Below are 27,288 nucleotides of genomic sequence, written 5' to 3'. Positions count from 1 at the left end.
GTTGAATCAAAGGTAAAATAGGACTATTCGTTAGGGCTGTTTTTGAGGATTATTGCAAGCAAGAAAGAGTAGAAGACTTCTCTGCAGTTGTTTTTCAGCCGCTGGTAATTCAAGCTAACACAAACTGGCATTTTTAACATATATCCATGCTGTTGCAACTCTGACGGTCACTTATTTACACGTGAAGGAACAAACAGCTGTGTCGCTGCTATTTGTGCATGCGGTAGTAATTTTATTAAGATTTTTATGAATGGAATCTGCTTTAAACAATGTTGGAGCCCCTCGAATTATCTCAATCTTTGATACTACTTTTTAGCTATATAAGAATCCATTCATTTTTACAGCAACGCTGTTACGGGCTGCATTCCCCACTATTATTTCCCCGTGTAGAACGAAAATCCCCAAGGTAGAGGAATGCCGGGCCGACCAGCGGCGGAGGTGACGAGATGTTAGGCATTTCCTCTAGGTGGGTCGATTCGAAATATAATACAATCCCAGGCAGCACACCAGCAATGGTCCAACCATGGCCCAATGCAGGCAGAAATTGGTACCAATGTTGGACCAATGTTGGCATATTGGTAAAGTGCAACCCAATCCAATGCTGGCCCAGCGTTAAAGCCAAGATTGGACCAATGTTATGTCAATGCAGCAGCCATTGTGCTGCCAGCATAGGAACAGCATTAAAGCCAAGTTTGGACCAATGTTATGCCAATGCAGCAGCCATCATAGGACAAGCTTTAAAGCCAAGATTGGACCAATGTTATGCCAATGCAGCAGCCATCATGCTGCCAGCGTAGGACTAGTGTTGAACCATATCGTTGGCATTAATAATGCCAGCTTTGAGCCAATGCCCTTTGCATGACAAATGTTTTAAATACGCTAGCTTTATAGCACGCAGACATTCTTACCGCAAACATTTTGCTAGCGGCATTTTTTGTAGCAACTGTCCCCCCATACCATCTTCCTCAATAGTAGCTAGGAAAGCTCGACAAAAAGATGTCAAGAAGCAGAAGTCATATATGCTTGCAAATAATAATAAAAGAATACTGAAACTGACGTTTATCACAGTTTATTTGCGAATAAATTTTCACAAACAGGCATTTTCCGTGAACCTAGATGGGTGATGCTCGGTTATCTTCAAACAGTTTATTTACAGGCACTGCCCTCAGGATAGGAATTGGGCAAGGCGCCGAGGACGGTGGGCTGGCCAGGGATTTCAGGGCAGGGAGCTGACGTCAGTAGGCAGGTTGGTCAGTGCTTGGATGACGGCGGGCTGATCAGGCCCCCGAGAACCACGATAACGTGGTGGTTTCGTTGAAATTTCTACCATATCCCATATCGACTTCACCATTACTTGGAGGAAATGCTTGCGCTGTAAAATAAAAAGAAACATTATCAGAGATGTTTGTATGACAAATGTATGTGGCAGCGTTTTCATTTGAAAAATCACCATACTGCAACAATATTATAAGTCTGAGCAGAGAGTTCGAAGGGGTGAATCAAGAAACTTCCTTGCAAGAGATCTGTCAGGTAACACTTTTTAATATTTCGACATATATGGCATATCTTGTAGAAGGTGTAACGTAATATTTAGAACAGACATAAAATGCGCAGGATCCGTCCGCCTTGTTTACAGCCCACACCTAGTGAGCGTAGCACTTTATAATTAAAATTGCAGCAAAACCTGCTACAGCACAAAAAGCCTAGTTTCAGACTGTTTAGACACAATGCGGCCTTCGTGCCAAATTTTTAATGTGGAAACCGAGAAGTTCCGTAAGGAAACACTGGTAAAAGAGGCATTTATTATACGAAAAGAAAGAAATACTGCCGGCTGGAAATGATGCTTGACCTAGAACAGTGAGAAGAAGCGTGGTTCCTCGGTATCACCAGCAGGATCAGGTCGCGCGCGTGGCTTGCTAAAATCATAGTCCTGGAATTTGGGTGAAATTCACAGAGATTTACACGTGTTCTACTCCGGGCACTATTCAAAGGCTGCGAATAAAAAGAGCTATGTAATTACAGGCACTCTACATTTTCCAGGCCTGTTTCAGTAATATATATACCGCGTGATATTGCTTGGGTGATATTGCTCCTTATAAAACTTATAACATGCGCAAATCAAATGCACTCACCATTGTAAGATCCATGCTTCTGTGTATCCGAGTTCATCCCACATCGAAGACGGTGGCCACGAGCGCCAAGTTCTTTTTGTAATTGTTGTTTCGCCCATAATTATTCTCACACTCACAAAAATTCGTGGCCACATTGCTGCGTATTTCAAGATGTAGGCTTCTCAGTAGGAATGACGACCGCAAGCGAGCATTTTTCACGATAGGAGTGCGCTGGCAAGAACGGACAAGACGGCAAGCACTCAGGCGGTGTGGCACCCAGTCGGCGTGCTAGCGATGCATAGAAGGAAAGAGTGAAAGGAAAGTATGAATGAAGAAAATGGCGTGAACGCCACTTTCCCCCGCTGGACCTAGCCCGACCGCGTTTTGGCGTGACAGCGACGGAGGGAGACAAGGAGGACAATAGTGACCCTGCCGCTTTCCCCCATGCTTCCGAGAGCACCCAATTCGACACAGCAGCTTATGGCTGTCTGAAGGCATGACTGTTAGCATTAGCCAGGCTCACGTGGGTGCGTGGGGGAGAGTTAAGTAGGGGCCTAAGGTTGTTGACACGCAAAAGCCAAAACGTGCAATTAATATTTTTCTATCAGGGGCATTCATACAAGGAGCTTACTACACATGCACGAACAAACAAATATATTGGAACAGGAGCATGATGATTATGTCGCCGCAACATGTCATGCATGCTAAACAAACAAACAAAAGTTTTACTAATACATATGCGCTCCATCTCGATGCAATATAAAACGGTTCCATCAGCTCTGTGGCACTGTAATTCTCGATTCTCCTCAGAATCCTGATCCACCAAAGCCGCGGAACGTACATGCAAAATATACAATGCGCAGGCAAATTCGCAATACCGTTGCTTCTTATGGAAAGCGCATGTTCTTATGCGCGATCAATAAAGCAGCGGCTAATTTTATGTGACTTTCCCTGCTTGCTGCGTGGTACACTGGCTTTTCTCTTTAGAGGACGCATTTCGGTGAAGGAGAAGTGCAAAAATGGCGGAGTACCATGCACGGAGTTGACATGGAAGAACATATTTCTGGTTCCTGCGCAGTGTGCCTGTGATCAGTGCGTTAGTTTTCAAAACACGTTGTTCAATATCAGCAAGTCGTAGAGCACTAAAAGCCGACAAGGCGAAAATTGGCTCATTACGGGCAAATGTCCTCCAAAAAAAGCCAACTAGTAACCCATATTGGCAAATCCGTACGAAAGTCGGTCCAATAATTCCGGCCTTGTTGAACGGCAGTGCCAATATTGTTTACTGACTGTGTAATGTGGGCCAACATTGGATCTCTATCAGAATGACACAGCCAATATTGTTTACTGACTGTGTAATGTGGGCCAACGTTGGATCTCTATCAGAATGGCACAGCCAATATTCGAGCCACGCTGTTAACCTTAGGCCATCAATGGGCCAGGAATCAGAATGGCACTGCCAATATTGGAACCACGCTGTTAATCTTAGGCCGTCATTGGGCCAAGAAGTGCCAATATGTTTCCAACGTTGGCCCGACCTGACGTGCCGCCTGGAATACCGGGCCGACCCGTGATGGAAGTGAAGCAGGTGATAACACTCCCCATAGGTGAGCCGATCTCGAGGATAGTGAAATGCCAGGCCGACCCACGGCGGAGGTGCAGCAGGCATTAAGCACTCCCCATACGTGGGCCGATCGCGAAGATAGTGCCATACCGGGCGCACCCACGGTAGATGTGAAGGAGGCGTTAAGCACTCCCCATACGTGGGCCGTTACTGAAGATTGTGCAACGCCGGGTCTACCCGCGGCGGAAGTGAAGCAGGCGTCAAGCACTGCACATACGTGAGCCGATCGCGAAGATAGCACAATACCGGGCCGATCCGCGATGGAAGTGGAGCAGGTGATAACATAGGTGAGCCGATCCCGAAGATAGTGCAACGCCGGACCAACCGGCGGCGGAGGTGAAGCAGGCGTTAAGCACTCCCCATACGTGGGCTGATCGCGAAGATAGTGCCATACCAGGCCGACTCACGGTAGATGTGATGTATCCGTTAAGCCCTCCCCATACGTGGGCCGATCCTGAATATGTGCAACGCCGGGTCTAGCCGCGGCGGAAGTGAAGCAGGCGTTAAGCACTGCACATGTGTGAGCCGATCGCGAAGATAGTACAATGTCGGGCGACCCGCGATGGAAGTGAAGCAGGTGATAACACTCCCCATGGGTGAGCCGATACCGAAGATAGTGAAATGTCGGGCAGACCCGCTGCGGGGGTGAAGCACGCGTTAAGCACTTCCCATACGGGGGCCGATCGCGAATTTAGCGCCATACCAGGCCATATAGATAGTGCCATACAAGAGGTAGAGATGAAGCAGGCGTTAAGCATAAGTGTGCCATTCCTGAAGAATGTGCAACGCCGCGCCTAACTGCGGCTGAGGTGTAGTTCGCCATTAAGGGCCCACATAGACAACTTCATTAGTTATCCTTCGTCACAGAGTGGAAGGGCGCTGTGTTTTTTTTTTGCATGTATGAACTAAGGTCCTACTAACATTCAGCAATTATTTCTCACGCACTGCTTTTGCACTCAACCTGACGAGCATTGTGTGTTTTATGCTGCGAAAACGACCTTGCTTGGATTACTAGTATGCAGCTCATTATAATGATGCTGGGTTGGGTAACTTTGTCTAGAGTAAAAAATGTTTGCAGTTAAAGCTGTATGACTACTTTATAGTTGCTTGCTCAAGCATAGCAAACCGTTTATATTTTGCTGGTACAAACATACCAATATACTTGATGATCAGTAAGCTTTCTTTTTTTGATTGCAGGACAAGAGAGTCTCCCTCACGCAGTGTAGTATATTCTAGCCATAACCTGGAAGAGGCAGAGTTCTTCCACCTCCGATAGACAAAGAGGCTCTTTATTGTTAATACGGATGAAGGAGTCGTCGCAATCATGAGTGCATTTTGCTTTTGCTGAACATACTTTATGGGCCTATAATCTGCAACACCAGCACAGTCCCGTTGGAAAGAATCCCTGAATAACAACAGTTTCCAGTTATAATCCCGGAACTTTGCGAAGAAATGCCTCGGCGTTTCAATTATCTTTCTGCCTAAATGCATGAACAACGTTTACGAAGACGATAAATGAAACTTCATTGCACGTTTACCGCAATTTTGATGGTGGATATCTTGCAATGGTGTCAACTACACAATTCTTTTGTCTGGATGATATGTGGAGTACATTTTCCCACTAAAATTTTTTGCGCTTGTTCTGCTCTTACTAAAGAAAACGTGTTGTTTCTTGTTTGGTTTCTTTACGGAACATTTTACTCCATTCACTAATCTGAACGTTTAAAATTGTAGTAAGGGTCCATAAATATGTATTTTACATCATATGTCCAGTTTTATGTGTAATATTGTTAGCAAGATGTTCATTTCCCCTTAAAGTTGTACCATTCTTGTTCCATTACGTTCACCTTCAAATATTCTGACTTCAATGTGATGTTTCTTTTCAGGTTCAGTAAATTGTGCGACTGTACATCATATTGTTGCCGCACTAAACAAAGAATAAATTCTGTAAACAAAACCTCGCGAAACATTGTACCTGTAGAGGTAAGCACTCAGCACTATTGTTACCTTTCAGTTACAGCCTTGGTGCTACATACATTGTTCTTTTCTTTCGCTTCGGGTATTTTCTTTCTTTAAAAAAAAGCGCACAGAAGCTATTCGAATTGTCTCACCACACATTAATCATGGGCCCGGGCGGATGTCAGTTGCGAGAAAAATCAGAGCAATCAATTCCCTAAATAAACTACTATGATAAAAAAAATTCTTAGTGGTAAGTATTAAATCACATGATTGTATTGGACTGTTGAAGGGAATAGTCATATATGTCCAGCTCTGTACTTCAACATTTCAAATCGGCCAAGTAAACTGATATATTTGGCCGCAAATTATGTGCTTAATTTGCGTGATTACGCACGCGGTACTGAGAAGGGCTGCTTGTGGTCTAAACCCCTCTGCGACGTAGCAGAGTAGCGTAAACTAAAGCTGGTATTGATTGAATTCCGGTGAACATTTCACAGCGAAGTTGTTTGCCTGACGGGCCTGTATGCATGAGCCGTATGAGTGGCCTCGTAATTGGGGTATCTGGGCTGGCTGACGCCCGTAAAGACAACAAAAATATGGCGGCGCTACGTGGTCTCTTAGGGGGGAGAGGGAGTATCTGGACTGGCTAACGTCCGTAAAGTGAACAAAGAAGATCGCGGCACTGGGAGGTCTCGTGCGGGAGTGGGAAGAAGTGCATCTGGGCTGATTAACGTCAGTATAATGAACAAACAAGATGGCGGCGCGATTGCCGAATAGGGGACAACGAATGATACTACAGCGGAGAAGAAAGAAAGAACACGTGATCTCACCACACGCCATACCTGCGGAGTGGGGGACTGCAGCCGCACTGGCAGCCGTGGCTGCTGATTGCGACTGCTGTCGTCTGCCCTTAACACAATGGCGCCGCTGCAGTTGTGGCGGGAAAACAAGGAGCATGTGCGCCGCGGAAGCCACCGCGGTGTGTAAGAACTGGATTCTGCATAGCAGAGGTAGGCCATTGCAACCTTTGCAACTTCAACTCAAATGGGAAAAGTGGAAAGACCACACAATGTGCTCGCAGGCGAAGAAGAAGCCGAGTACGAGGAGAGAGGTCAACAGCAGAGACGCGACTATAACCAACGATAACATGGCCGTGCAAAGCAGGAGAATGTGACCAGAGACTTTGCCTCCGAATAACGTCAGCGAGAGCAGATGCGAGAGTCTAATCGTCGGCGTCGAGCGCAAGCTACCAATGGGGATCGCGCACTGGAGGCCGCTCGTCGGCGTCAACCTAAGTCGTTCGAGTCTGCGTCCAAGCGGAAAAAGCGTGAATTCCTGCCTCCTGCGAGTTTCATCGGAGCGAATTCCAAATACAAGAGAATGTTTCTGGACGCGGCGTTTGGCCATAGTTGCTCGAAATAGCTTAGCTGGCTATCCCGCCACCATATGAATGTTTTGGCCCGACATTTTATTGCCGGGCTTCGTGTAATACATTGCTATGGCAGGGAAAGGAATCTTTCACAACAATCTACATTAATTGCTCAAACGCGTGTGTTTGCAATATTTGTTTCTGCTATGCTCTGAGAACAGATAATAATAAAGAAGTGCGAAATGAGTAAGGAGTGGTCGTTTCTCAAAACAATTAGTTTTCTTTGACACGTGCACGGACAAGTCATCATATCTTATAACCAAATAAATCTCTATATTCGCTTACGGGCTATCATAAGAATAAATAAAGAAGTTTTACAGACCACTATAGTGTATTTCATATTTAATAGAGCTTCTAACGTGGATGGAATGGCGCATAAGATAAGCAGACTGTTTTATTATTTGGTGTAGGGAATACCGCAATACTAAGTTTGGAAAGAATGATTGTTTGCCCCTCCCACATCTACAATTCTGTGCGTCCAACAGGCGGAGTTCCGCATTTGTTTGGATTGTATTCATAAGCACTATTTTTTGCTTTGCAATGTGCAGAAAAATGTTTCTCGCAACACTTCTGTGTTGCGTGAGAAGTGCCGTGCTTCTCCCACATAATACAGTGCGGTTTACTGCTATCGTCGCTTGTGTCCGTGCGTTGTTCAGGTTGTGCAGTTTCTTGAGGCTCATTTTCTGGAAAGAAAGAAAAATAAAACAAGAAGATTGAATAGGCGTCAATAAGCATTCAAAAAACGCGAACAAGTTCATTTTCCCATATAAGAACCTGTGAGCTGGTGGTATATAAATCAAGTAATGTGCTACACGACCTCATTAAGCCAGCCTTCAACATAGCGAACCGTATTCACGAGACGTTACTAGCATGACCACTAGCAAACGTCCGCCTTTGTTTTTGGCATGGATAAAGAGGTTAACTTTATAGGTTGAGGAAACTGCGGAACTCTAAGCACAGGGAATTCATGTGCGCCATAATGACAAGCTGCCTTTGAGAAATGTCATACGGCGTCAACTTTTTCTATACTGTTGTGTGAAGTAGTTTTTTTTGTGGGCTTTCATTTCTCTTTGTGTTATCGCTTACACATTTCAGTTTAAACAACAAATATTTTCAGCCTCATATACTGCTCCTTTCGTATTACAGTGACTAACAACACTATTTTGTAACACCGCAGCACGTGCGATGGCTGACGAATATGTGACAGTTGATGACGATGTGGTGTCATAATAAGTGACAATCGGCCAATGCCGTCAAAGTTATCTAGGGTGGAAAGGATGCGATTGCCCATTTTAAGCAATGATGAAGATCATGTAAATGAATCAGGAACTTTGGGGGCAAAGGAGGCAAGAGCCGTATTAGACGATCTCCAAATTTACCTAATCACTATAGCGATTCGCTGCGGATTGCGCCGAAAGCCCCGCTGCAACAAAGTCCGTCTCACTAGCAGTAGCAAAGTTCGTCATACGAACTATGGACCGCAAGAAAGAGTGACTTACTTCATTAGGTGGTTCTAAAATTCCTTTTCTATATATGTTTGCTTTTATTCAATTGCCTTTCCCTGCTCTATTGTGAGCATGACTTTCCTCTATCTATACAACGAAGTGACCTGCATGAAGAATTTTTGAGCTCACAATTATTTCGATGTAAATGCGTTTGACTGTATACAGAAATAGCTTAGAATGTGGACGTGGGAACAGCGGTGCCAAGCCCCGTGGTTAGAGCACGACAGGCGTTTTGTGGATGTTTTGGGTTCGACTGCAACCTGGGGAAAGTTTTTTTTCTCGTCCACAATCGTTTTCTTTTATCATGTAATTTCCGCATTCAAATAACAGGAAATATTGCTCCTATGCTTTATTTCGCTTCATTTTTGCTGGATTTATATTCATATCCCTAACTTAATATGGGCCCCTTTGTTTCACACCTTCACTGTCAGTAAGACAGTGAAGATGTGAAAACCGATGCATTTTAAGTACTTAAACTCTTAAGCAAAATTACGCCCTTTTGCCATACAACAATAATCGTCATCTGTCTTGCCCGCATTTCCTTTCTTTACCGCGGCGAGCCCGGTACTTCCAAGTCACGAACGGAATGCCCGTTATCAGCATGACAGAGCATTCTCGACAGCAAAGTAGCGAGCGCAGCGTTTTCAAGTAAGCAAACGCAAGCAAGACAGATGACGATTTTTGTTGTGTGGCAAATATACACCCCAAAGTGTGTAAGTTTTCTTAAGAGTCTATAACAGACATTGAAACCGTCATTTAAGGCATATATAGGCACCAAATAGTTCCCTCTAGGCAATGCGCAGGCTTAAAGAATACGAACTTCTGCTGTGCATGTTGAAATGCATCATATATTTTAAGCAATACGGCCCACTAAAGCCTCCTTTCGCGAAAATCATTTCTTCTGACAAAACAGAAGGAGGCAAGTTGCATGGCTTCCAATATTGGCACGGGTAGATTTTCAGTCCAGGGGGCTCATTTACACCATTTACAAGGAGGCTAAAAGCGGGGTTCCAACATCAAAGATGACGGGATATACACACTTCCATCTCTTTCCACTAGCTTTACTTTTCAACATATTCTTTAACTTCCGAAGGACAACTAGTTCATACCACTACCCCCCAACGACCGAAGCACCGTCTCGGTGCAGGTGAACAGCGAATACACTAGAAAAGAAGTCAAGTTATTAGGGGTGTACGGGAAATGATACGGCTTGAGGCGCGCAATGTGCACAATGTCCGTGCGTGGATTACCCTATGATGACGAAGGCAGCAGTGGAATAAATTCAGTTGGTGACACGCACAATATGGAACGGCACGATCAGATTTTTGGATAACATGACAAGTTATTCTGAGGACAACAGGAGCACAAATGACCCAGGGCCGAAGTGGGCAGTCATGTGGTAGCTATTGTAGGGAGACTGTTGATGCATGTGGGACTCTGAAAATAGAGCCCCAGCAACTTCGCGTGGATGTTTGTCACGGCAAACCGTCTACCGAGCAACTTCGGTGGGAAGACACCGAGAAAAAGACACTATGGTGTCCATAGGAAATGTATGATTGCGACCGTATAAGAGAAAAGATGGCCAATAAACAGCGGTCTCATGCTTGGAAGTGTTGTACATGGGGATCTCACAACAGGCAATGCAGCGTTCTAGCCCTGGTGGTCATCAAACACATACTTGGCCAACCTGTCACTAAGTGTTTTGTTCAGGTTAAGCCACTCGTTTGTGGGCGATAGGCCAGAGTCAACTTATGTTGCGCCGCACAGGACTTTAGAATGTCGTGTGTCACCACCGACAGCCTCAGTCGACCCGGTCGGTTACCAATTGCCGAGGAGCCCCGTTCTGCAACGTCAGTGCCAAAAATAGTGGGGAGGACATGGGTAACGGCAGATCACGTCGCATAATCCGTGGCAACAGCGACCCACATTGTTTCATAGGCGCATAGAAAAACGGGCCTATAAAATCGAGGACGGCGCCGCAAAATGACTTGAACAAAAATTGCAGAGGCTGAAGATGGTGGCAGTGGTGACTTTTTCTGGCACTGAAAAAAGTAGTAGGTCCACGAAGCGGTGCCCTAAGTTGCACATGCCAGGCCAATAGTGAAGACTTAGCAGCACTAAGGGCAGCCATGAACTTGAAGGCACTAAAGAAGCCGGAATTGTTGAGCTTGGCCAAAGAGTTGGGCCTCCAAATTGCCGAATCAAAGAGAAAGCCGGAGATCATAGAGGCGATCGAAGCGATCGGGGCAGACGACGATGAACTGAAGGAATGCCTAGAGCGCATTGCAGAGAAAGAGGAAGAGCGTAAGCGCCTAGAGAAAAAAGCAGAGCCGAGTGGGCAGCACGTGAGGCCGCAGAAGAGCGCGACCTCGAAATGAAGCGCCTAGAGATTAAGCTTCTGAAAGCTCAAAATACTGAAAACCTAGCAGAGAGGCATGTGAAAGCGAGCGCGGAATGACAGACTTGATGGCACCCTATGCACTAGGAGGGAACATAGGTCTTTTTCTGGTACAGTTTGAGCGCACGTGTGAGAAGGCAAAATTCGCGAGAAACATGTGGCCGCAACGCTAGCTTACGTTACTGCCACTTGAGGTAGCTGATATCATCGTCTGCATGGGGAAAGAAGAAACAGAGGACATCAATGAAGTCAAAGCGAATCTGCTTAATAATATAAATTATCAGCAGAAGCATTCAGGCGAAAATTCAGGGACGTCGAGAAGACCAAAAGTGAGTCATATTCAGATTTTGCATACACCTTGGAGTTAAAACTTAAGGAATGGCTCAGAGAAGAGGGTGCACTCGGCGATGCCGAAAACACAACGCACTATCTTGCTCTGGAACATTCAACCGCCGGCTGCCAGTAAACATCAAGTATTCGGCTCAGGATAGACCAAACGTAGACACTATCACGAGAGCGGCCGATCTCGCTAAGGAGTACGTAACTCGTCGTGCAGACGAAGGCAACGAAGCTCCTAAGAAGGAGATCAATAAATACAGACCCGACCAGCCAAAGTGATGGTCAAAGTCGAGTCGCTATAACACAATGGAAAGTTCAGATTCGGTGAAAAATAGTGTCGAGGACAGAGAGGGAGAGAAGGAACCGCCCGAACGGAGTGCACAAAGGCAGAAGGAAAAAACTTTCGAGGCAAAGAAACCAGTACTTTACTACAACTGCCAGCAAACGGGGCATATCTCCGTGGGGAGCAGAAATACCAAACTAGTATTGGTGTCACTAAGTAGTAACGTAGAAAATCTGAACTTGCTAGAACCATACATTCGAGCAAACCGTGTAGAGTGCTTCGCGACTCGGCAGCTACAATGGACGTGGTAAATCCGTCGTACGTACAGGAAGGCCAATTCACAGGAAAATGTGCTTCGATATGGCAAGCCGTAGAGGCCTCCAGTGTTTGTCTCCCTGTGGAAAAGATTCGTATCGAAGGCCCTTTTGGAGTACTGGTCACTGAAGCCGCCGTCACGGCACATCTCCCACCGCAGTATCCGAATTTCTTTTCTAATAAATCAGAGGATTTACTGCGACGCAAGGCCTAACAGTGCAAGCCCTAACTCTTTCCAAAGCAAGGGAGCTCGCGGCCAAGGCAGTGTACGAATGTCCAGTGTTGGAGGAAACAGGTTTGACGGAGGATCCGTCAACCAGCACCAAACAGAACAGCCCTATAGGGGATCCTGCGGAAAGTACACCATCTAATGAAGAGGTCAGGCCAGCGCCGGAGCACAAAATGTCTCGAGAGGCAGAATGCAGGAGAAAGTTATTGAACGTAAGCCCTGTCACAATAATTCCTGAGCAGGAAATGCGTAAGGCACAAAGCAATGCTAAGCACTACTATGGCAGGAAGGCTCGCATGCGACGCTTTCAAGTTGGGGAAAAGGGAATGATTCTGAAACCCACGTTGAAAAACAAACTAGAGGTTCAATGGGAAGGACCACTTGACTTAATTCAGAAATTGTCTGAAACGAACTACGTAATCACGGTACCGGTAAAACAAAGGACACCACCAAGTGTACCATAGCAATCTCCTAACCCTACCGGCCGAGGGAAGCCATTGTGAACATGTGTCTTAACCAACCTGAGGAGATGCCTGTCGACTTTCCGGAGTTAGCAGCGGTGATGGAGGCAAAATACATTCACGACACCATTGACAAGCTAGTAAAACAGGCGGAGTTTAAAGGGCCGAACTGACGAAACTCGTGTTTGAATTTAAAGACGTATTTTCAGACGCACCGGGCAGGACCACTGCGATCGATCACGATATCGAATTAACCTCGTCAGACACAATCCGTTCGAAAGCTTATCGCGTTTCACCTCGTCAACGTGAAGTCATGGCCGCTGAAATAAAGAAGATGTTAGAACTAGGTGTAATTGAACCAGGAGTGAGTGATTATACCTCGCCTCTTATCTTGGTTGAGGTCCCAGGAAAGGAGCCGCGACCATGTATCGACTACCGCAGGCTCAATTTAATCGCGAAGGACCAGACTTATACCAATACCGCATATCGAGAAAAGGCTTGAGAAAGTGAGCAATACTAATTTATCTCTACGCTCGAGTCAGAGGGTACTGGCAGGTACCGTTGACCGAGAGGGCAAGCAGGCTTGCGGCGTTTATTTCCCCGATGGGAACCTTTCAGCCGAAAGTCCTGAGCTTTGGATTGAAGAAGGTGCCATATTGCATCTCTAGCCATACGGACCAGGTGCTACGAGGAATGGTGGACTTTGCACTTCCGTATCCCAATGACATAGTAATCTTTTCTTTGTCACGGACGGACCATATGCAACACCTGCGAACCGTGATGTGTCGTCTACGAGAGGCCAACTTAGCTGTTAAGGCTCTCAAATGCCAATTAGGGCGCGCGGAGGTAGCTTATCTAGGTCATGCAATAGGGCAAGGCCATCGTCGGCCTTCTGAGGTTAAACTTACCGCAATAGACTGCTTCCCGCAACCACGCACCAAGCGGGACATCAGGTCATTCCTTGGCTTGGTGGGTTATTACCAAAGATATATCCCGCGGTATTCCGAGATTGCGAGTTCTTTAACAGATGCTCTCAGGAGAACAGAACCACAAACGCTAAAGTGGGATGACGCAAAAGAAAAGGCTTTTAGTACGCTGAAGAAAGCACTAACGAGTCAGCCAGTGTGGGACGCGCCCGACTACTCTAAGCCATTCATTCTTCAGTGTGATGACAGCGATACAAATGGGGGTGGTGCTCTGTCAAAAGAGAGATGACGAGAACGAACACCCTGTACTGTACGCCAGTAGAAAGCTTTCAGTTCGTGAGGAAGCATACAGTGCGTCAGAAAAGAAATACACGTGCCTAGTATGGGCGGTGCAAAAGCTAGCTTGCTATATCGCTGGTTCAAGGTTCACCATAGAGACTGACAACTGTCCCCTCAGCTGGCTGCAGTCCATATGTACGAAAAACGGCCGTCTTTTGCGCTGGAGCTTGGATCTTTAACTATACACCTTCGATATTCTCTACATGAAGGGTAAGCTTAACGGCAATGCCGACGGTTTGAGTCGTTGCCCCTAGAGTAACGAAAGCCTCATGCTCACCCGGGTTTTCGTGGAATTTTTACGTTCGTTCATACTTTTTTTCGAACTGTAGTCGATTGTTAGCTGATTTTAATAACTATGTCTTAATGCTTTCAAGAAATGGCTGTTTTTAGTGTTCAGGAAGGAGGGGGGGAGGACGAGCGCAAGGAATGAGAAAGGTGCAGCAGGTTTTCTTCTTTTTTTAAAGCCTGGTGTATCTTGGAGCAGGGTGGCCTTGAGCTCGCTGCTTTGTGGTTGTGGGTCCAGCACTGTTCTGGGGTGATTGCTTGCCCACGCAGGAGACGAAAAGTTGCGAGACCTGTTTGCAACTCCAGTTTCACCGGACCGGACCAGGGAGAAACGCCACAAGAGCGCCACAAGAAGTGATGAACGACTCCCAGAAATCTATCAGCTACGAAATAAGGATTCGTCACCTCTGAGGGGAATTTCGCTACTGAAATGCCGATCCCTTGCCCAGTGGCTGCTGGCCCCTACGCATCGGGATCTTCCTTCCCCACCGGAGAAGCTGTTACGGTTAGCGTCTAGCACGCCGTGCAAAAAGCATTCTTGCCCACCATGCCTCGTCGAAACGAAGCGTGACTTCCTAATTCCCCATGGTCATCTCGAGTGTCTGTCGGTCTGGCGGAAGCCCAGCAGTATTTACAGGCCTCTTATGTGTGTGTTTACGACTTTAGAGGGATCCTTTCCTCGAACTGTCAAACTCTACAGGAGAACTTCCCCGAACCATCAACGCGCATAAGAGAAGGACAAGCACCTACAATTCCCGGAGGCTTGGTATAACCAGAGCCTTGGGATAAACATAGGATGGGTATAACCGGAGGCTTGGTATAACCAGAGGCTTGGTATAACCATAGGTGGAGCCCTCTTTCGATCCGGCCGCGATGAATGCTGCGTCGCATGTGTAGTGAAATTCTCGTGACAAGCTTTACGACGTATATATGTCGACATTGTGTCAGCATGAAGAATTTTCAAACAGAGACGTATAGTTGAATAACTGCTAGCGTACACGGATGAAAGTCAGTGTTTGCGCCACATGTATCAGCAGTGTGTGCGCTGCCGTTTTTATATAGTTTAAAAGTAGCCGTATGTTTAAGGTTCCTGGCGACCAATCTAAATAATTTTGGGAAGTTACTGCAAGTAAAACACGAGAGTAGAAGAAATATCTAGATTCACCCAATCTAAATATATGCAACCACAAACGCTTTTGGAGCATGAAACCTGCGATCACTGGGCATGGTAGCTCTGCTGGAACGATGTGCTCAAACCCGTTTGTTTTTGCCATACAGATCGCCGCCCTACTGCTCACACCAGCCGGGTACGAAGGAAGAGGCCAGGATGTGAAAGCAAACTCGACCTATCTTCCAGGGTATCTTGGATCCCAAGTGCCTACCGCGCCATTCTATCTGGATAAGCCCGATATACAGCACCATTACAGTGCAACAACAACGCTGGATGACGTCACGGACTTCAGCGCCACCACAGCGAGTCTATGGGCACCACCGACCATAAAAGGAGGCGACAGACTGCGGCGGACCACTGGGCATGGTAGCTCTGCTGGAACGATGTGCTCAAACCCGTTTGTTTTTGCCATACAGATCGCCGCCCTACTGCTCACACCAGCCGGGTACGAAGGAAGAGGCCAGGATGTGAAAGCAAACTCGACCTATCTTCCAGGGTATCTTGGATCCCAAGTGCCTACCGCGCCATTCTATCTGGATAAGCCCGATATACAGCACCATTACAGTGCAACAACAACGCTGGATGACGTCACGGACTTCAGCGCCACCACAGCGAGTCTATGGGCACCACCGACCATAAAAGGAGGCGACAGACTGCGGCGGACCACTGGGCATGGTAGCTCTGCTGGAACGATGTGCTCAAACCCGTTTGTTTTTGCCATACAGGTGAGCAAACGTTTTGGGAAATGCCTAAAATCCAATGAATTGTGCCTAATTGTGCTGCCATGCCCAAGGCTGCTTTCAAATTTGTTATGTGACTTTTGCGTGCATGTTTCTAAATTGCTGCTTATAGCAGGGGATGTGGAAAGTAACCCTGGGCCTGATTATGATCAATTTTCCAAGCAGCTAAAACAAATTGCAGACGACCTTCGTGTTATTAAGGAAGAACGTCTAACATCCATCGACTTAAAACTTGACAGCCTAAGCAATCTCGATACCAAGGTTTCTACATGCATGGAACAAATTAATAACCTCCAGAAAGCACTAATATCACTTGAACTAAAAGTGGACGATCTTGAAAATCGCTCAAGAAGATCAAATCTAATTGTTTACGGTCTTCCCGAGGAAGCTAAGGAAAACGAAGGCTCACTTGAACACAAAGTGCACGAAAAAATTCTTAAAAGTGTCCTCGAAGTCGAAGATGTAACGATTGAAAGGATTCACAGATTGGGCAGGCCAGCAGCTAAAAAAACCAGACCGGTTATCTTGAAGCTCCGGGACTACCGCGACAAAACACAAATCCTAAGCAACTGTTATAAGCTGAAGGGGAGCAGTTTTTCAATCGGCGAAGATTTTTCATGGCGTGTAAGAAACATCCGGAAGAAACTGTGGAACTACGCGAAAGCTAGAAAAGAATCTGGGGACAAGGTATCGCTGTCCTACGACAAACTGCGTATCAATGATGACCTCTACCGATGGGATGACGAAACAAATGATGTGGCTCTAATCCAAACGCATTCAGCTACCTCGAGCAAAAAAAACCAGGAAGCAGAAAGGCAAACAACGCGCACTCGGCGCAACGCGCCACGTCAGAAATAACTTTCTGCAATATTAATGCGCGTAGCATACTAAAGAAAACTGACTTCCTTGAGGCATTACTTCTTGGTATCGAACCAGATTTTGTTGCTCTAACTGAGACTTGGCTAACAATCGATATCAGGGATGCTGAAATCACACCACCAAACTACGTAATCGTACGGAAAGACCGATTAACACGTGGTGGCGGCGTCGCCTTATTGATTAAAAAGGATATCCCTTATATCGTATTACCTGATGTCACAGGAGTGGAAGGAATCTTTTGTAAACTAACATTTTCTACAAGCAATATTGTCGTCGGCTGTATTTATCGTAGTCCCTCATGTGAGGTTGAAGTGATGGAAAGACTGTGTTTGTATGCGCAAAATAACGTTTTGGGGGCCAGACTAATACTTCTAGGGGATTTTAACTTGCCTGATGTGAACTGGCAAACATTTGAACACCACTCACCAAGTGCTGATATGCTTTTCGAACTCATGCTTTCATTGAATCTTAGCCAAATCGTAACAGAGCCCACACGTGTTCAAGGAACTACTTCCAACACACTTGATTTAATTTTTTTGAGCCATCATTTTCCTTTAGAGCAAACGCGCCTTGAACTCATTAATGGCATGTCTGATCATAAGATTACTCTATGTGTTGTACCTGCTCAGAATACATTTTCTTCCCAACCACGCATCACTTACCCGGACTTCAGTAGAGCAGACGATACGAGTATTATTGACTACTTATCTAACGAACTTACCGCCTTTGAAGAACTTTCAATACGTTCCACTACAAACATCGAAACGTTGTGGCATGGTTTCAAAAAAATTATGTTTCATTGTATTTCTAAGTATGTACCTTCTAAAGTTAAAAAAACGAGAAAGCACAATCCCTGGATCTCACGTGACATCATTCATGCCAAACGTAAAGTCAAACGTCTGAAAAAATCAATGAAAATAGCACCTAAACCTTCATCTCGAAGTAATCTTACTCTGGCTATCCAAGACATGAAATCTAAAATAAAGACAGCGAAGTCAAACTTTTACACAAACACACTTCAAGGATTTCTAAGAAATTCACCGAGCAAATTCTGGAACTACCTTAATCCTAAGGCATCAAGTGATCCCCAAGTGTCACCCGAAACTAGCAAACAAACCGCTAATTCACTAAATAACTACTTTTCTTCTATCTTCACATCTGACGATGGGAAACTACCCCAAATTGACATCACCGTTAACAGCACACTAAGCCCCCTCACCGTCACGGAGGCCGGAGTACTGAACCTTCTCCTAAACCTGGACACAAAAAAAGGGCCAGGCCCGGATAAAATACCCAACGCTTTCTTGAAACGATACGCAGAATGGATGACGAAGTACCTTTGTATAATATTTAACAAATCATTATCATCATCTGTTCTTCCACAGGACTGGAAATCCGCAAAAGTTGTCCCAATACATAAGTCAGGCTCCAAAGACGACCCGTCCAACTTTCGGCCGATTTCACTTACGAGTACCGTGTGCAAACTTCTAGAACACATCATACTAAAACACATAACCGTTTTCTTAGACCAGGAGAGTATCATATCACCATATCAACATGGCTTTCGCAGAGGCCTTTCTACAGTCACTCAACTACTGGAACTAACCCACGACATATCATTTAATATCGACCAACACAGACAAACAGACCTCATCCTACTCGATTTCTCGAAGGCATTTGATCGGGTATCACACAAAAAGCTCATAAGGAAACTTCAGGCTACATTAGGTACAGGCCCCATAATTGACTGGATTTGCGACTATCTTACTAACCGTACCCAGTTTGTGGAAGTGAATGGACAGATTTCCCAGACAGCCCGGGTAACATCGGGAGTCCCCCAAGGAAGCGTTCTGGCTCCCCTTTTATTTCTAATTTTTATTAATGACCTACCCGCAAAAATCACAGGAAACATTAGGCTATTTGCAGACGACTGCATCCTTTATCGAAATATTAACTCATATGATGACCATATAACATTAAACAACGACTTGAAAGCTGTGTCTAACTGGTGCGCCCACTGGCAGATGACCATCAATACTAAGAAATCTGCTGTTCTTTCAATCACCAGAAAAAAAAATAACTCGAGCTTTATGTATACCGTTAACGACGTGCCACTAATACGAGTTCATGAACACAAGTACCTCGGATTAACGTTAACACATGACTTCAGATGGAACTCCCATATAAATAATGTTACAGCAACTGCAATGAAACGCCTTTTCTTTCTTGGAAGACACCTCCGACTAGCACCACCCGATACAAAACTTCTTGCTTACAAAACTTTCGTCAGGTCAGTCCTTGAGTACGCAAATGTTATCTGGTTTCCACATACTAAACAACTAATTAAAAAACTAGAAGGTGTACAAAGGAAAGCTCTACGGTACATATACAATAAACATAAATTAACAGACTCGCCCACCGAACTACTTAACAAAGCCGGAATCCTAACAGTACAAAACCGAGCTGTACTAGCCCGTTCTAAACTTATGTACCAGCTGTTACACAACAAGCTTAAGATTGATACCTCTAGATACATCTCCAGAAATGAAACACGGCCAACGCGGCATAAGAACACACAAACACTCAATGAGCATTCTTTTCATACCGATTGCTTTAAGAATTCATTCTTTCCTTTAGCGATAAGAGAATGGAATCAACTGAGTGAATCCATTAGTAACAGCTCCTCATTAGATACATTTGCTAATTCAGTGGAAGAACACCTTCTTGCCTTACAGCTCTGACTTACATAGTCAGGTTTGTTACCGATCTTCATAGCCTAACACTTTAATCTATGAGTGTTCCTTTTGTATGATGCATCATACGCATGACTGCATACTGTTTGTCATGTTCATTAGGTATTGTATATCACAGGTGATTTCAGGTGTTTCTTTTTCTTTTTTCGTGTTTGGTTTCTTGTTTCCTCAGATTCTTCCTTGTTATAGTATATTGTACCCAAATATTGCATTTGTGATGAACTGCTTCATTCTTTTGTTTAGTGAAACTAAAACCTTTGCAATAACACACTTATGATTATATAATCTATATATACACTTGTTCGCAAATACTACCATATGTACTTGCCCTTCCTGTTATAATCCCATGAGGGATTGACAGTATGTGAAATAAATAAATAAATAAATAAGCTCAGTCACTCGCAGCTTCGCAACTTAGCCAGAAAAATTAGAGAACAATGATTTGGTCGCTTCGGGAAGCACCTTTACAAGTTCCAAACTGAAGGCATTGCGTTTGACGGTAGTTAGAATACTTCTTTGGTCTCCTTTATAAGCCGTTTAGCAGCAGAAGTTTTCTTTCCGGCTATTTGAAAAGCGTTAAGCGCCTTTCGATGCTTCGACGTTATGCACTTTACATACTGTTAATCATTAGGCAGCTACTGGCGCAGATTCGCATTGTGCCAATTGTGCATGATATGAAGCCCTTGTCGTGCGTAATAAGTGTTCCGGTTTTCATTACTGTTGCATTTAGTGCCGTCGTCTTGGACAGCCTGCATACTAGATGCGTTGCACAAAAGAAGAAAGAGCCAGATTATCCATTTGGTGGTCTTAGTAGATAACGCACAGATTATTCAAATAATTTAGTGGACATTGCACTTGTTGTACCCTTATCAACACAGCTAAGATATTGTATCATGTTTTAGTTGATAAGTAACCTTATCAATACGTCCCATTCATGTGCATTCTACTGAAAGTGTGGCAAATGTATTCATCTCGAAGTATGAGAAAAGAGATATTGCAGACTGTTCTAAGACGAAATAAATTGCAATACTTAACGTGATTGTTCAAAACTGCAGTCACTATGTTCAGCATGTTCGTTCGGGACTGGCATCTGAAAAATGTGCACATCTGAAAAATGTGCACGTCTGGCCGAGTGTCTTCGTTTCAACGATTATTATTATAGGAATCGTTTTGGATTCTCGGATTTCTTTTATTCTTATAAGTACACTGTGTGTCACATGAACCTCTCTTAAAACGAAACGTACCGTTGCTGGCACCGGCGACCATTACGGTTGTCTAACTGCTCATCATACTGTAACATAACGAAACATCATAATGGTACTGATTCATATTGCCATGTAGTCTTTAGTCAGAGGCATAACTAGAGGCATAAGTGATGAGAGCAAATTATATTGAAAACTATTATTGAACCGCAAAATAACTCAATGAATAATTTTCCCTCACATTGTTGCATTTGCTTTTCGTGTCTGTCTCTGTCCTTGTCTTCCGTGCTGTACACAATTACGCGCTTGCCCAAGCCCTTGTCAGCTTTATTATACAAGAGATTCAATTCGGTTGAATCTAATACTGCATGTCAAGTGACTGATGTGTTATTCGTTTTATCTAAATATAATGGACTGGCAGTACTTGGCAAGCATTAAACCACAATATTCTTTATTGCACTTAAGCTGCGGGCGTCATAGATTGCCAGAAAAGTTTCATGAGAACAACCAGGGAAGGCTCGGAAAAAGATCGGGGAATTTTAAGATGACCACATAGGTAGGTTGTCTTCTTATATGTCATACAAAGTTTCCAGAGAGTCTCTCTGTTAAATATATATTTCAAACGTTTCACGTCATAAAATGTTGAGGCAAATTGGTCCCATTTATAGACAAAAAATGAAAGTCAAGCATACTGACATGGCATTTCTTACTAAATCTGTTTTTTTGCGTTAACTAAAGTCCTGAACCTCGAAACCCTAGAACAATGTTTCATCTTTGAGAGAACCTTAAATAATTTACTTAGATAGCATTTATTCAAACTATAGTACCAATTTTGTATCCTAGGAGGTGTATATCTGTAGTGCCATGACACAAAGTGCTCGCGTGGTATTTCGGGTGCTCATGTGGTGTACCTAACTTCGAATCCTGTTAGCATGCCCAAGAGGCCTCATTACCTCTAAGAAAATAAGTGACTATATCAATACAATCAATCCATCTACCTTCTGTTGAAGTTATGGCCAATGACACATTCATTTAAGAGTATGAGAAACACATTTAAATGTGTATTAAGCAAAATAAATCACAACCCTTGGCATGATACTATGAATAACCCAGTCACGTCTTCAGATCATATCCCTCTGCACGGGCATTCTTAACTGCCAGCCAAGAAAATGTACTGGTAGTCCAGCTGGGTAACGTTTCAGCAATAAATACAGAGATTATTTGGGATAAGTACAATAATGCATCATATATGAACTTGTCATAAAAGGGAACGAACAATTGCTCGCACGAGCAGCAGTTGTGACTGTTTAATTGTTCACCATACCATGAAATAAAACATTGCATAATGGTACTGATTTGTATTGATAAGCAGCCATTAGTCATAGTTAAACCGCATTAAGTATTGACTTAGATGGCTTGAGCAAAAATGTTACGCTGCCTAATGAACATACAAAGAATACACACTTGTTATTTTTGCGCCATATTGCTGCATCTACTTATTTGCAGCATACACCTGCAGCACATTTGGAACTAATGAGAAAGGTCAAGGCCCATTCTTGCCAAGGGGAAGTAGTGTAAATATTTAGACTTTTCCCATAATAGCATAAAACGTGTATTTTAAGAAATTCATCTGTTATAACATCCAATAAATACACTTTATTCTTTGGCGGTGCACATGTTTTCTTTTTTTTTGCACTGCATGATTCAGCACTTCCATTCTTCCTCTTTATGCAACATATATGAGAGTACACCTGGTTCAGGAGCATTATTAATCTACTAACGTTACGGCATAAGTGCAGATGAAAAGCAACAGGTGCACATGCACAAATACATTCAAATTTCTTTTGCTACCATATGTGAACAACATATAAACTAACTTGTAAGTACCAGATAGCTATGGACTTCTGGCCTAATACACTCTTTGTAGACTTGTCTATAAAATGTGAGTGTCTATAGATTGTCTATAGATTAATGAAAATTCATGTTTGTTGACAAATGTCTGCAGAATGTTATAGAAAAAAGTGTATAGGATTACATAGTTCTGTTTATGTAGAGTGAAGTCTATAGAATGTCTATAGACAAGTGTCTATAGGTAGTGTATAGACATCTTATAGACTTCAGTCTACAAAAAAAGAACTGTATAACCCTATACACTTTTGTCGATAAACATTCTGCGGACATTTGCCTACAAACGTGAATTTTTATTAATCTATAGACAGTCTTTAGAATCAAACTTATTATAGACTAGTCTATAAAAAGTGTATGGCCATAAGTCTGTAGACTGAGTATAGACTGGTCTATAGGAATAGTCTATAGATATTCTATAGACAATTGTCTGTAGGCGTTCTATAGACTTCAGTTCACAAAAGTAGGACTATATGCCTATACACTTCTCTATAGACAGTCTACAGACAATTGTCTACAAACATGAATTTTCAATAATCTGTAGACACTCTATAGATAGTCCATAGACAGTCTATAGACTCCGACTTTTTAGACTAGTCTATAAAAAGTGTACAGCTATAAGTCTATAGACATTCTATACACAGTCTAAAGAAAGTCTATAGACGCATACTGTTTATAGACAAGTCTATAAAACTGCAAGGCCAAAAGTCTATAGACTGTCTATAGACTAGCCTAAAGAAATGTCTATAGACAGTCTATAGACTTCATAGACAAATGTCCATAGACTGTCTACAGAGTTTCCATAAAATTTTTTGTAAGGGTAGACTCTAACATGAGACCTGTTCCGTAACGGCTTCCTCCGGACTTTTACGAGCGTCGTGTACAAGGAAAGGGCCGCTGTTCTGCTAGATGACCGACTGCAACTACCCGATGAGAACATCGCGATTTTCACGGAGATGGCTCGCCTGTTCATACATGCTCACCCCGATATGTCAGAAGAGAAAAAGTTCGCTTCTTGCTGAGGCACGTCAAACAAGAGCTCGTCGCCGGATGGTTCCCCTCCGGATGGTTCCCTCTTCGCATGGTTCCGAGTCGTTTCTGACAGGTGAACTTGTTCTTGAGCTGTCCTGAACCTCATATCAGTTATCTCCCGGTCGTCTAAATTTGGTTTTACTCAGACACACAGCTATATTTTGGCACGCATTTCACTTTCTTTAGATGAGATGTGTCACAATGCTGCTCTTTTTCACATCGCTCTCCCCATATATGGGTCATTGTACGACCAACCGTAAGGGGACTGAGTTCTGCAGCAAAATATTTATGAAATATACGATACAGGCAGAAAATACTATACTAAGGCAGGAAATAATAAGAAGCCGAGCACACACCCGAATACTTTAGGCAACTTGTCTGCAACGACTCTCATAATTAATCTTTCTTTACGGATCATAAATCGTGCTTGCGTCTACTTTTCACTTGATAAAAATGCTGAACACAGCCTTTTACGTGCCAAAATTATGATCTACTGAGCAATAATTAGGCGTGGGGGGGCCATTTAAATAATACTTACAATTGGGATTTCTTTATAGTGCGCTTCTAAGTACACGAGTGTTTTAATATGTTAGGATCGTTAGAGTGTTTCACGCACTTCGCGCAGAACGCTCCGAAACCCTTAAAATCTGCAGCAAAGATCTGACACTGAACTCGCGGGCTATATGAACAAGTGCTCTAAAAAAGACCGCATCCCGGAGCAGTGGAATAGGTCCCAACCTGTCCTTATACTCAAGGCCGGAAAGCCGTCGAGCCTACGCCCAATCTCTTTCACGTCGTACATGGGTAAAGCATTGGAACACGCCTCCCTTAACCTTATCAGCAGTCATCTAGAAGAGACGGAAGCCTACCCCCACATCATGATAGGCTTCCAATCCCGCTTGTCCACGCAGGACGTAATGTTACAAGTGAAGAACCAGATCCTTGACGACAAGACAAGAAACACCAGAGCCATCGTACTCTATACCTGGAGAAAGCATTCGACAACGTCGCTCGCGAGTCGATCCTGAAATGAGTGTTAATATGAACCTGTGGGAAAGGGCCTACAACTATGTCAGGGACTTTCTGCATGATCTCAACGCCACCTTGACGGTTGTCGACCTCGAGTCCAGGGAACGAGCCCAGAGAAGTGTAGGTACCCCCAGAGCTCAGTTATATCTCCGCTCCTTTTCAACTTAGTCATGCTGGGTCTCCCCAGCAAACTGCAGGAAATCGAAAGAATCCACCACGCTACATACGTAGACGATATATCGATTTGGCCGCAGCGTGGCATTGCCGACCAAATTGAGAACGCACTACAAAGGGCCATTAACAAAGTCGAAGAGCACCTCCAAGGAACGGGCCTCAAATGCTCCCCGAGCAAGACCGGACTACTCCTTTAACGTCCCACGCGCAGAGGCATGCAATCAAAGAGCTACACGGGACCGCGGGAGTACAAGGAAATCGGCCTGTACACCCAAGACGAAAACGCAATCCCCAAAGTGAACAAGATCAAAATCCTCAGAATGATCATTGAGGCCAACGAAGCTAACGTCGAAACCGTGAGGAAGATCGAAGGCAAAGTCACCAGCGCCACAAGACTCATGAAGAGGATAACCAACAAACACGCGGGCATGAAGGAAGAAAATGTCATTCGGCTGATCCCCTCCTTCGTTGTCAGCCACATCGTCTACGTACCCACCTACCACAACAAGATCAACAAGCTCATAAGGAGAGAGAGAGAGAGAAAAGGATGCATAGAAAGGCAGGGAGGTTAAGCAGAGCCAGTTCTGCTTGGCTACCCTGCACATGGGAAAGGGCGAAGGGGGATAAAAAGAGAAAGAGAGGGGAAGGGGAGATAGGAAGAAATAGAGACGAACGCGACCAAAGCGCGTACACTACAGAGAGGTAGGGGGCGGCGTTCTTACAGTCTATCGTGAAGCCCCTCAGACCGCAGAAACCTTAATAACGCGAGTGAGGCCTTTAGCGTGGATGTTCTCAGGGAGTACTGACCTAAAGCTTCGAGTTCAGATAGTGGACGATTGTCCAACTGGTCCAGCACTCTGCACAGCACTCGCCTCTGGGCACTGTTTCGCGAACAGACACAGATACGTGCGAGCGCTTCGTCGACGTTGCATGTGGCGCATCCGGGGCTGTTGGCCATTCCAATAAGGAAGGCATACGAGTTCGTAAATGCAACGCCTAGCCAGGGACAGTACAGTGCGGTCTGTTCACGTCTTGGTAACCCAGGCGGTAGGTGCATCCGTATGTCTGGAAACAACGGACGCAAACGACACATGGTGAAAGCGTTCGAGTCCCACAGAAGCAAAGTACATTCACCGGACATCAGTCGCAGTCCGGCCGCTGCATCTGGTCGTGAAAGCGGAATGAAGACACGTTGACCACTTCCATGTGCAGATCGGGCGCCTTCGTCGATGTGGTCAAAACGTACAAGATAGCCCTGGACCTCCCGGAATCGACGAGCACCGAGCTCGTGGCCCAGCTGGGCATACACAACACCCTGAAAGAAATAGCCGAAGCACAACATATCTCGCAGCTCGATCGCTTATCGGCCACCATAAGGGAAGGCACATTATGAACAAGCTCGGCATAACGTATCACAACCAGCACGCCCAGAAAATACAAATCCCCAAGAAAATCAGAGACACCCTTACTGTGGCAAACATCGCAAGAAACGGGCACCGCAATTACAACCGAGGCGGAAGAGAGACAAGAGCCGAGGCTCTTCCGGTGATTTGGCATGCAGAGAAACGCGCGCTTTGTCGACGCAGCCGAATATTCGAATGGCCAAAATACAGCCCCGTAGCCATAGACACAAACTCCAAAATAATAATCACATGCAGTGTATACACCAAACACTCGGAAATAGCGGAGGAAGTAGCGATCGCATTGGCCCTCACAGAAAAGAAATGCGAAGTTGTACTAAATGACTAAGTGAAACGGCAGTAAAGAAATACACCAAACGTAGAATTTCCAAAGAAGCCTTGTTCATTCTGACCAAAGCGGACAGATCCAAAACCTTGAGCCCGAGGATCATATGGTTTCCCGCGCACGTCAACACGGAAGCCGGCACGGTCCCGAACCTAACTGAGGCGGCCGGCGCACGTACCAGACGGCGCGAGACATGACCTGCCTCGCCGAACAGGGCAACGCCTCTCGCACGATAGCGAAGACTCCTCGCGCAGAACGGGACAGGCTCACCAGATACAATGGTGCAACCAGTGTATATCTAAACGCGAGAAGGACATACCCACCGCCGAGTCCCAAATTGAACAGGAGGCCGGTTGTCACCTAGAAACTGCTCCAGACGAGCACCTTCTCTACTCCATTCTCTCTGAAATGTATCTTCCCAGATGAGCATCAGGACGACTTCTGCAAATTTTGC

The 27,288-nt window shown here is 44.7% G+C and overlaps 1 protein-coding gene and 2 long non-coding RNA genes across 4 annotated transcripts in view; 1 reads left to right on the top strand and 2 right to left on the bottom strand.

Moving 5' to 3' along the window:
- The first annotated feature begins 343 nt into the window (after positions 1-343).
- Positions 344-27,288, top strand: part of LOC142563766 (uncharacterized) — a 41,554-nt gene continuing 14,609 nt past the window's right edge. The window contains exons 1-3 of one of the 2 annotated variants that reach the window (XR_012824400.1): positions 344-466; positions 5,622-5,718; positions 14,474-15,414. This is a non-coding gene — a long non-coding RNA (uncharacterized LOC142563766). Of the gene's footprint in view, positions 467-5,621; positions 5,719-14,473; positions 15,415-27,288 lie in introns of those variants that run through there. The other variant, XR_012824401.1, reaches the window with a different exon arrangement.
- On the bottom strand, positions 1,054-5,349 carry LOC142563769 (uncharacterized). Its single transcript, XR_012824402.1, has 2 exons — positions 2,133-5,349; positions 1,054-1,372 (listed from the first exon to the last, which is right to left on the bottom strand). It is a non-coding gene; the product is annotated as an uncharacterized LOC142563769 (long non-coding RNA).
- Positions 7,430-27,288, bottom strand: part of LOC142563765 (uncharacterized) — a 54,311-nt gene continuing 34,452 nt past the window's right edge. Inside the window, exon 5 of the mRNA XM_075674382.1 lies at positions 7,430-7,806. Within this exon, the coding sequence (XP_075530497.1) occupies positions 7,586-7,806 (221 nt within the window). The 3' untranslated portion in view covers positions 7,430-7,585. The remainder of the gene's footprint in view (positions 7,807-27,288) is intronic.

Source organism: Dermacentor variabilis, chromosome 11 (genome assembly GCF_050947875.1).
Source record: "Dermacentor variabilis isolate Ectoservices chromosome 11, ASM5094787v1, whole genome shotgun sequence".
NCBI classification, from domain to species: domain Eukaryota; kingdom Metazoa; phylum Arthropoda; class Arachnida; order Ixodida; family Ixodidae; genus Dermacentor; species Dermacentor variabilis.
The sequence above is the reverse complement of the archived record's forward strand: the minus strand, read 5'-3'. Positions and strand labels throughout refer to the sequence as shown.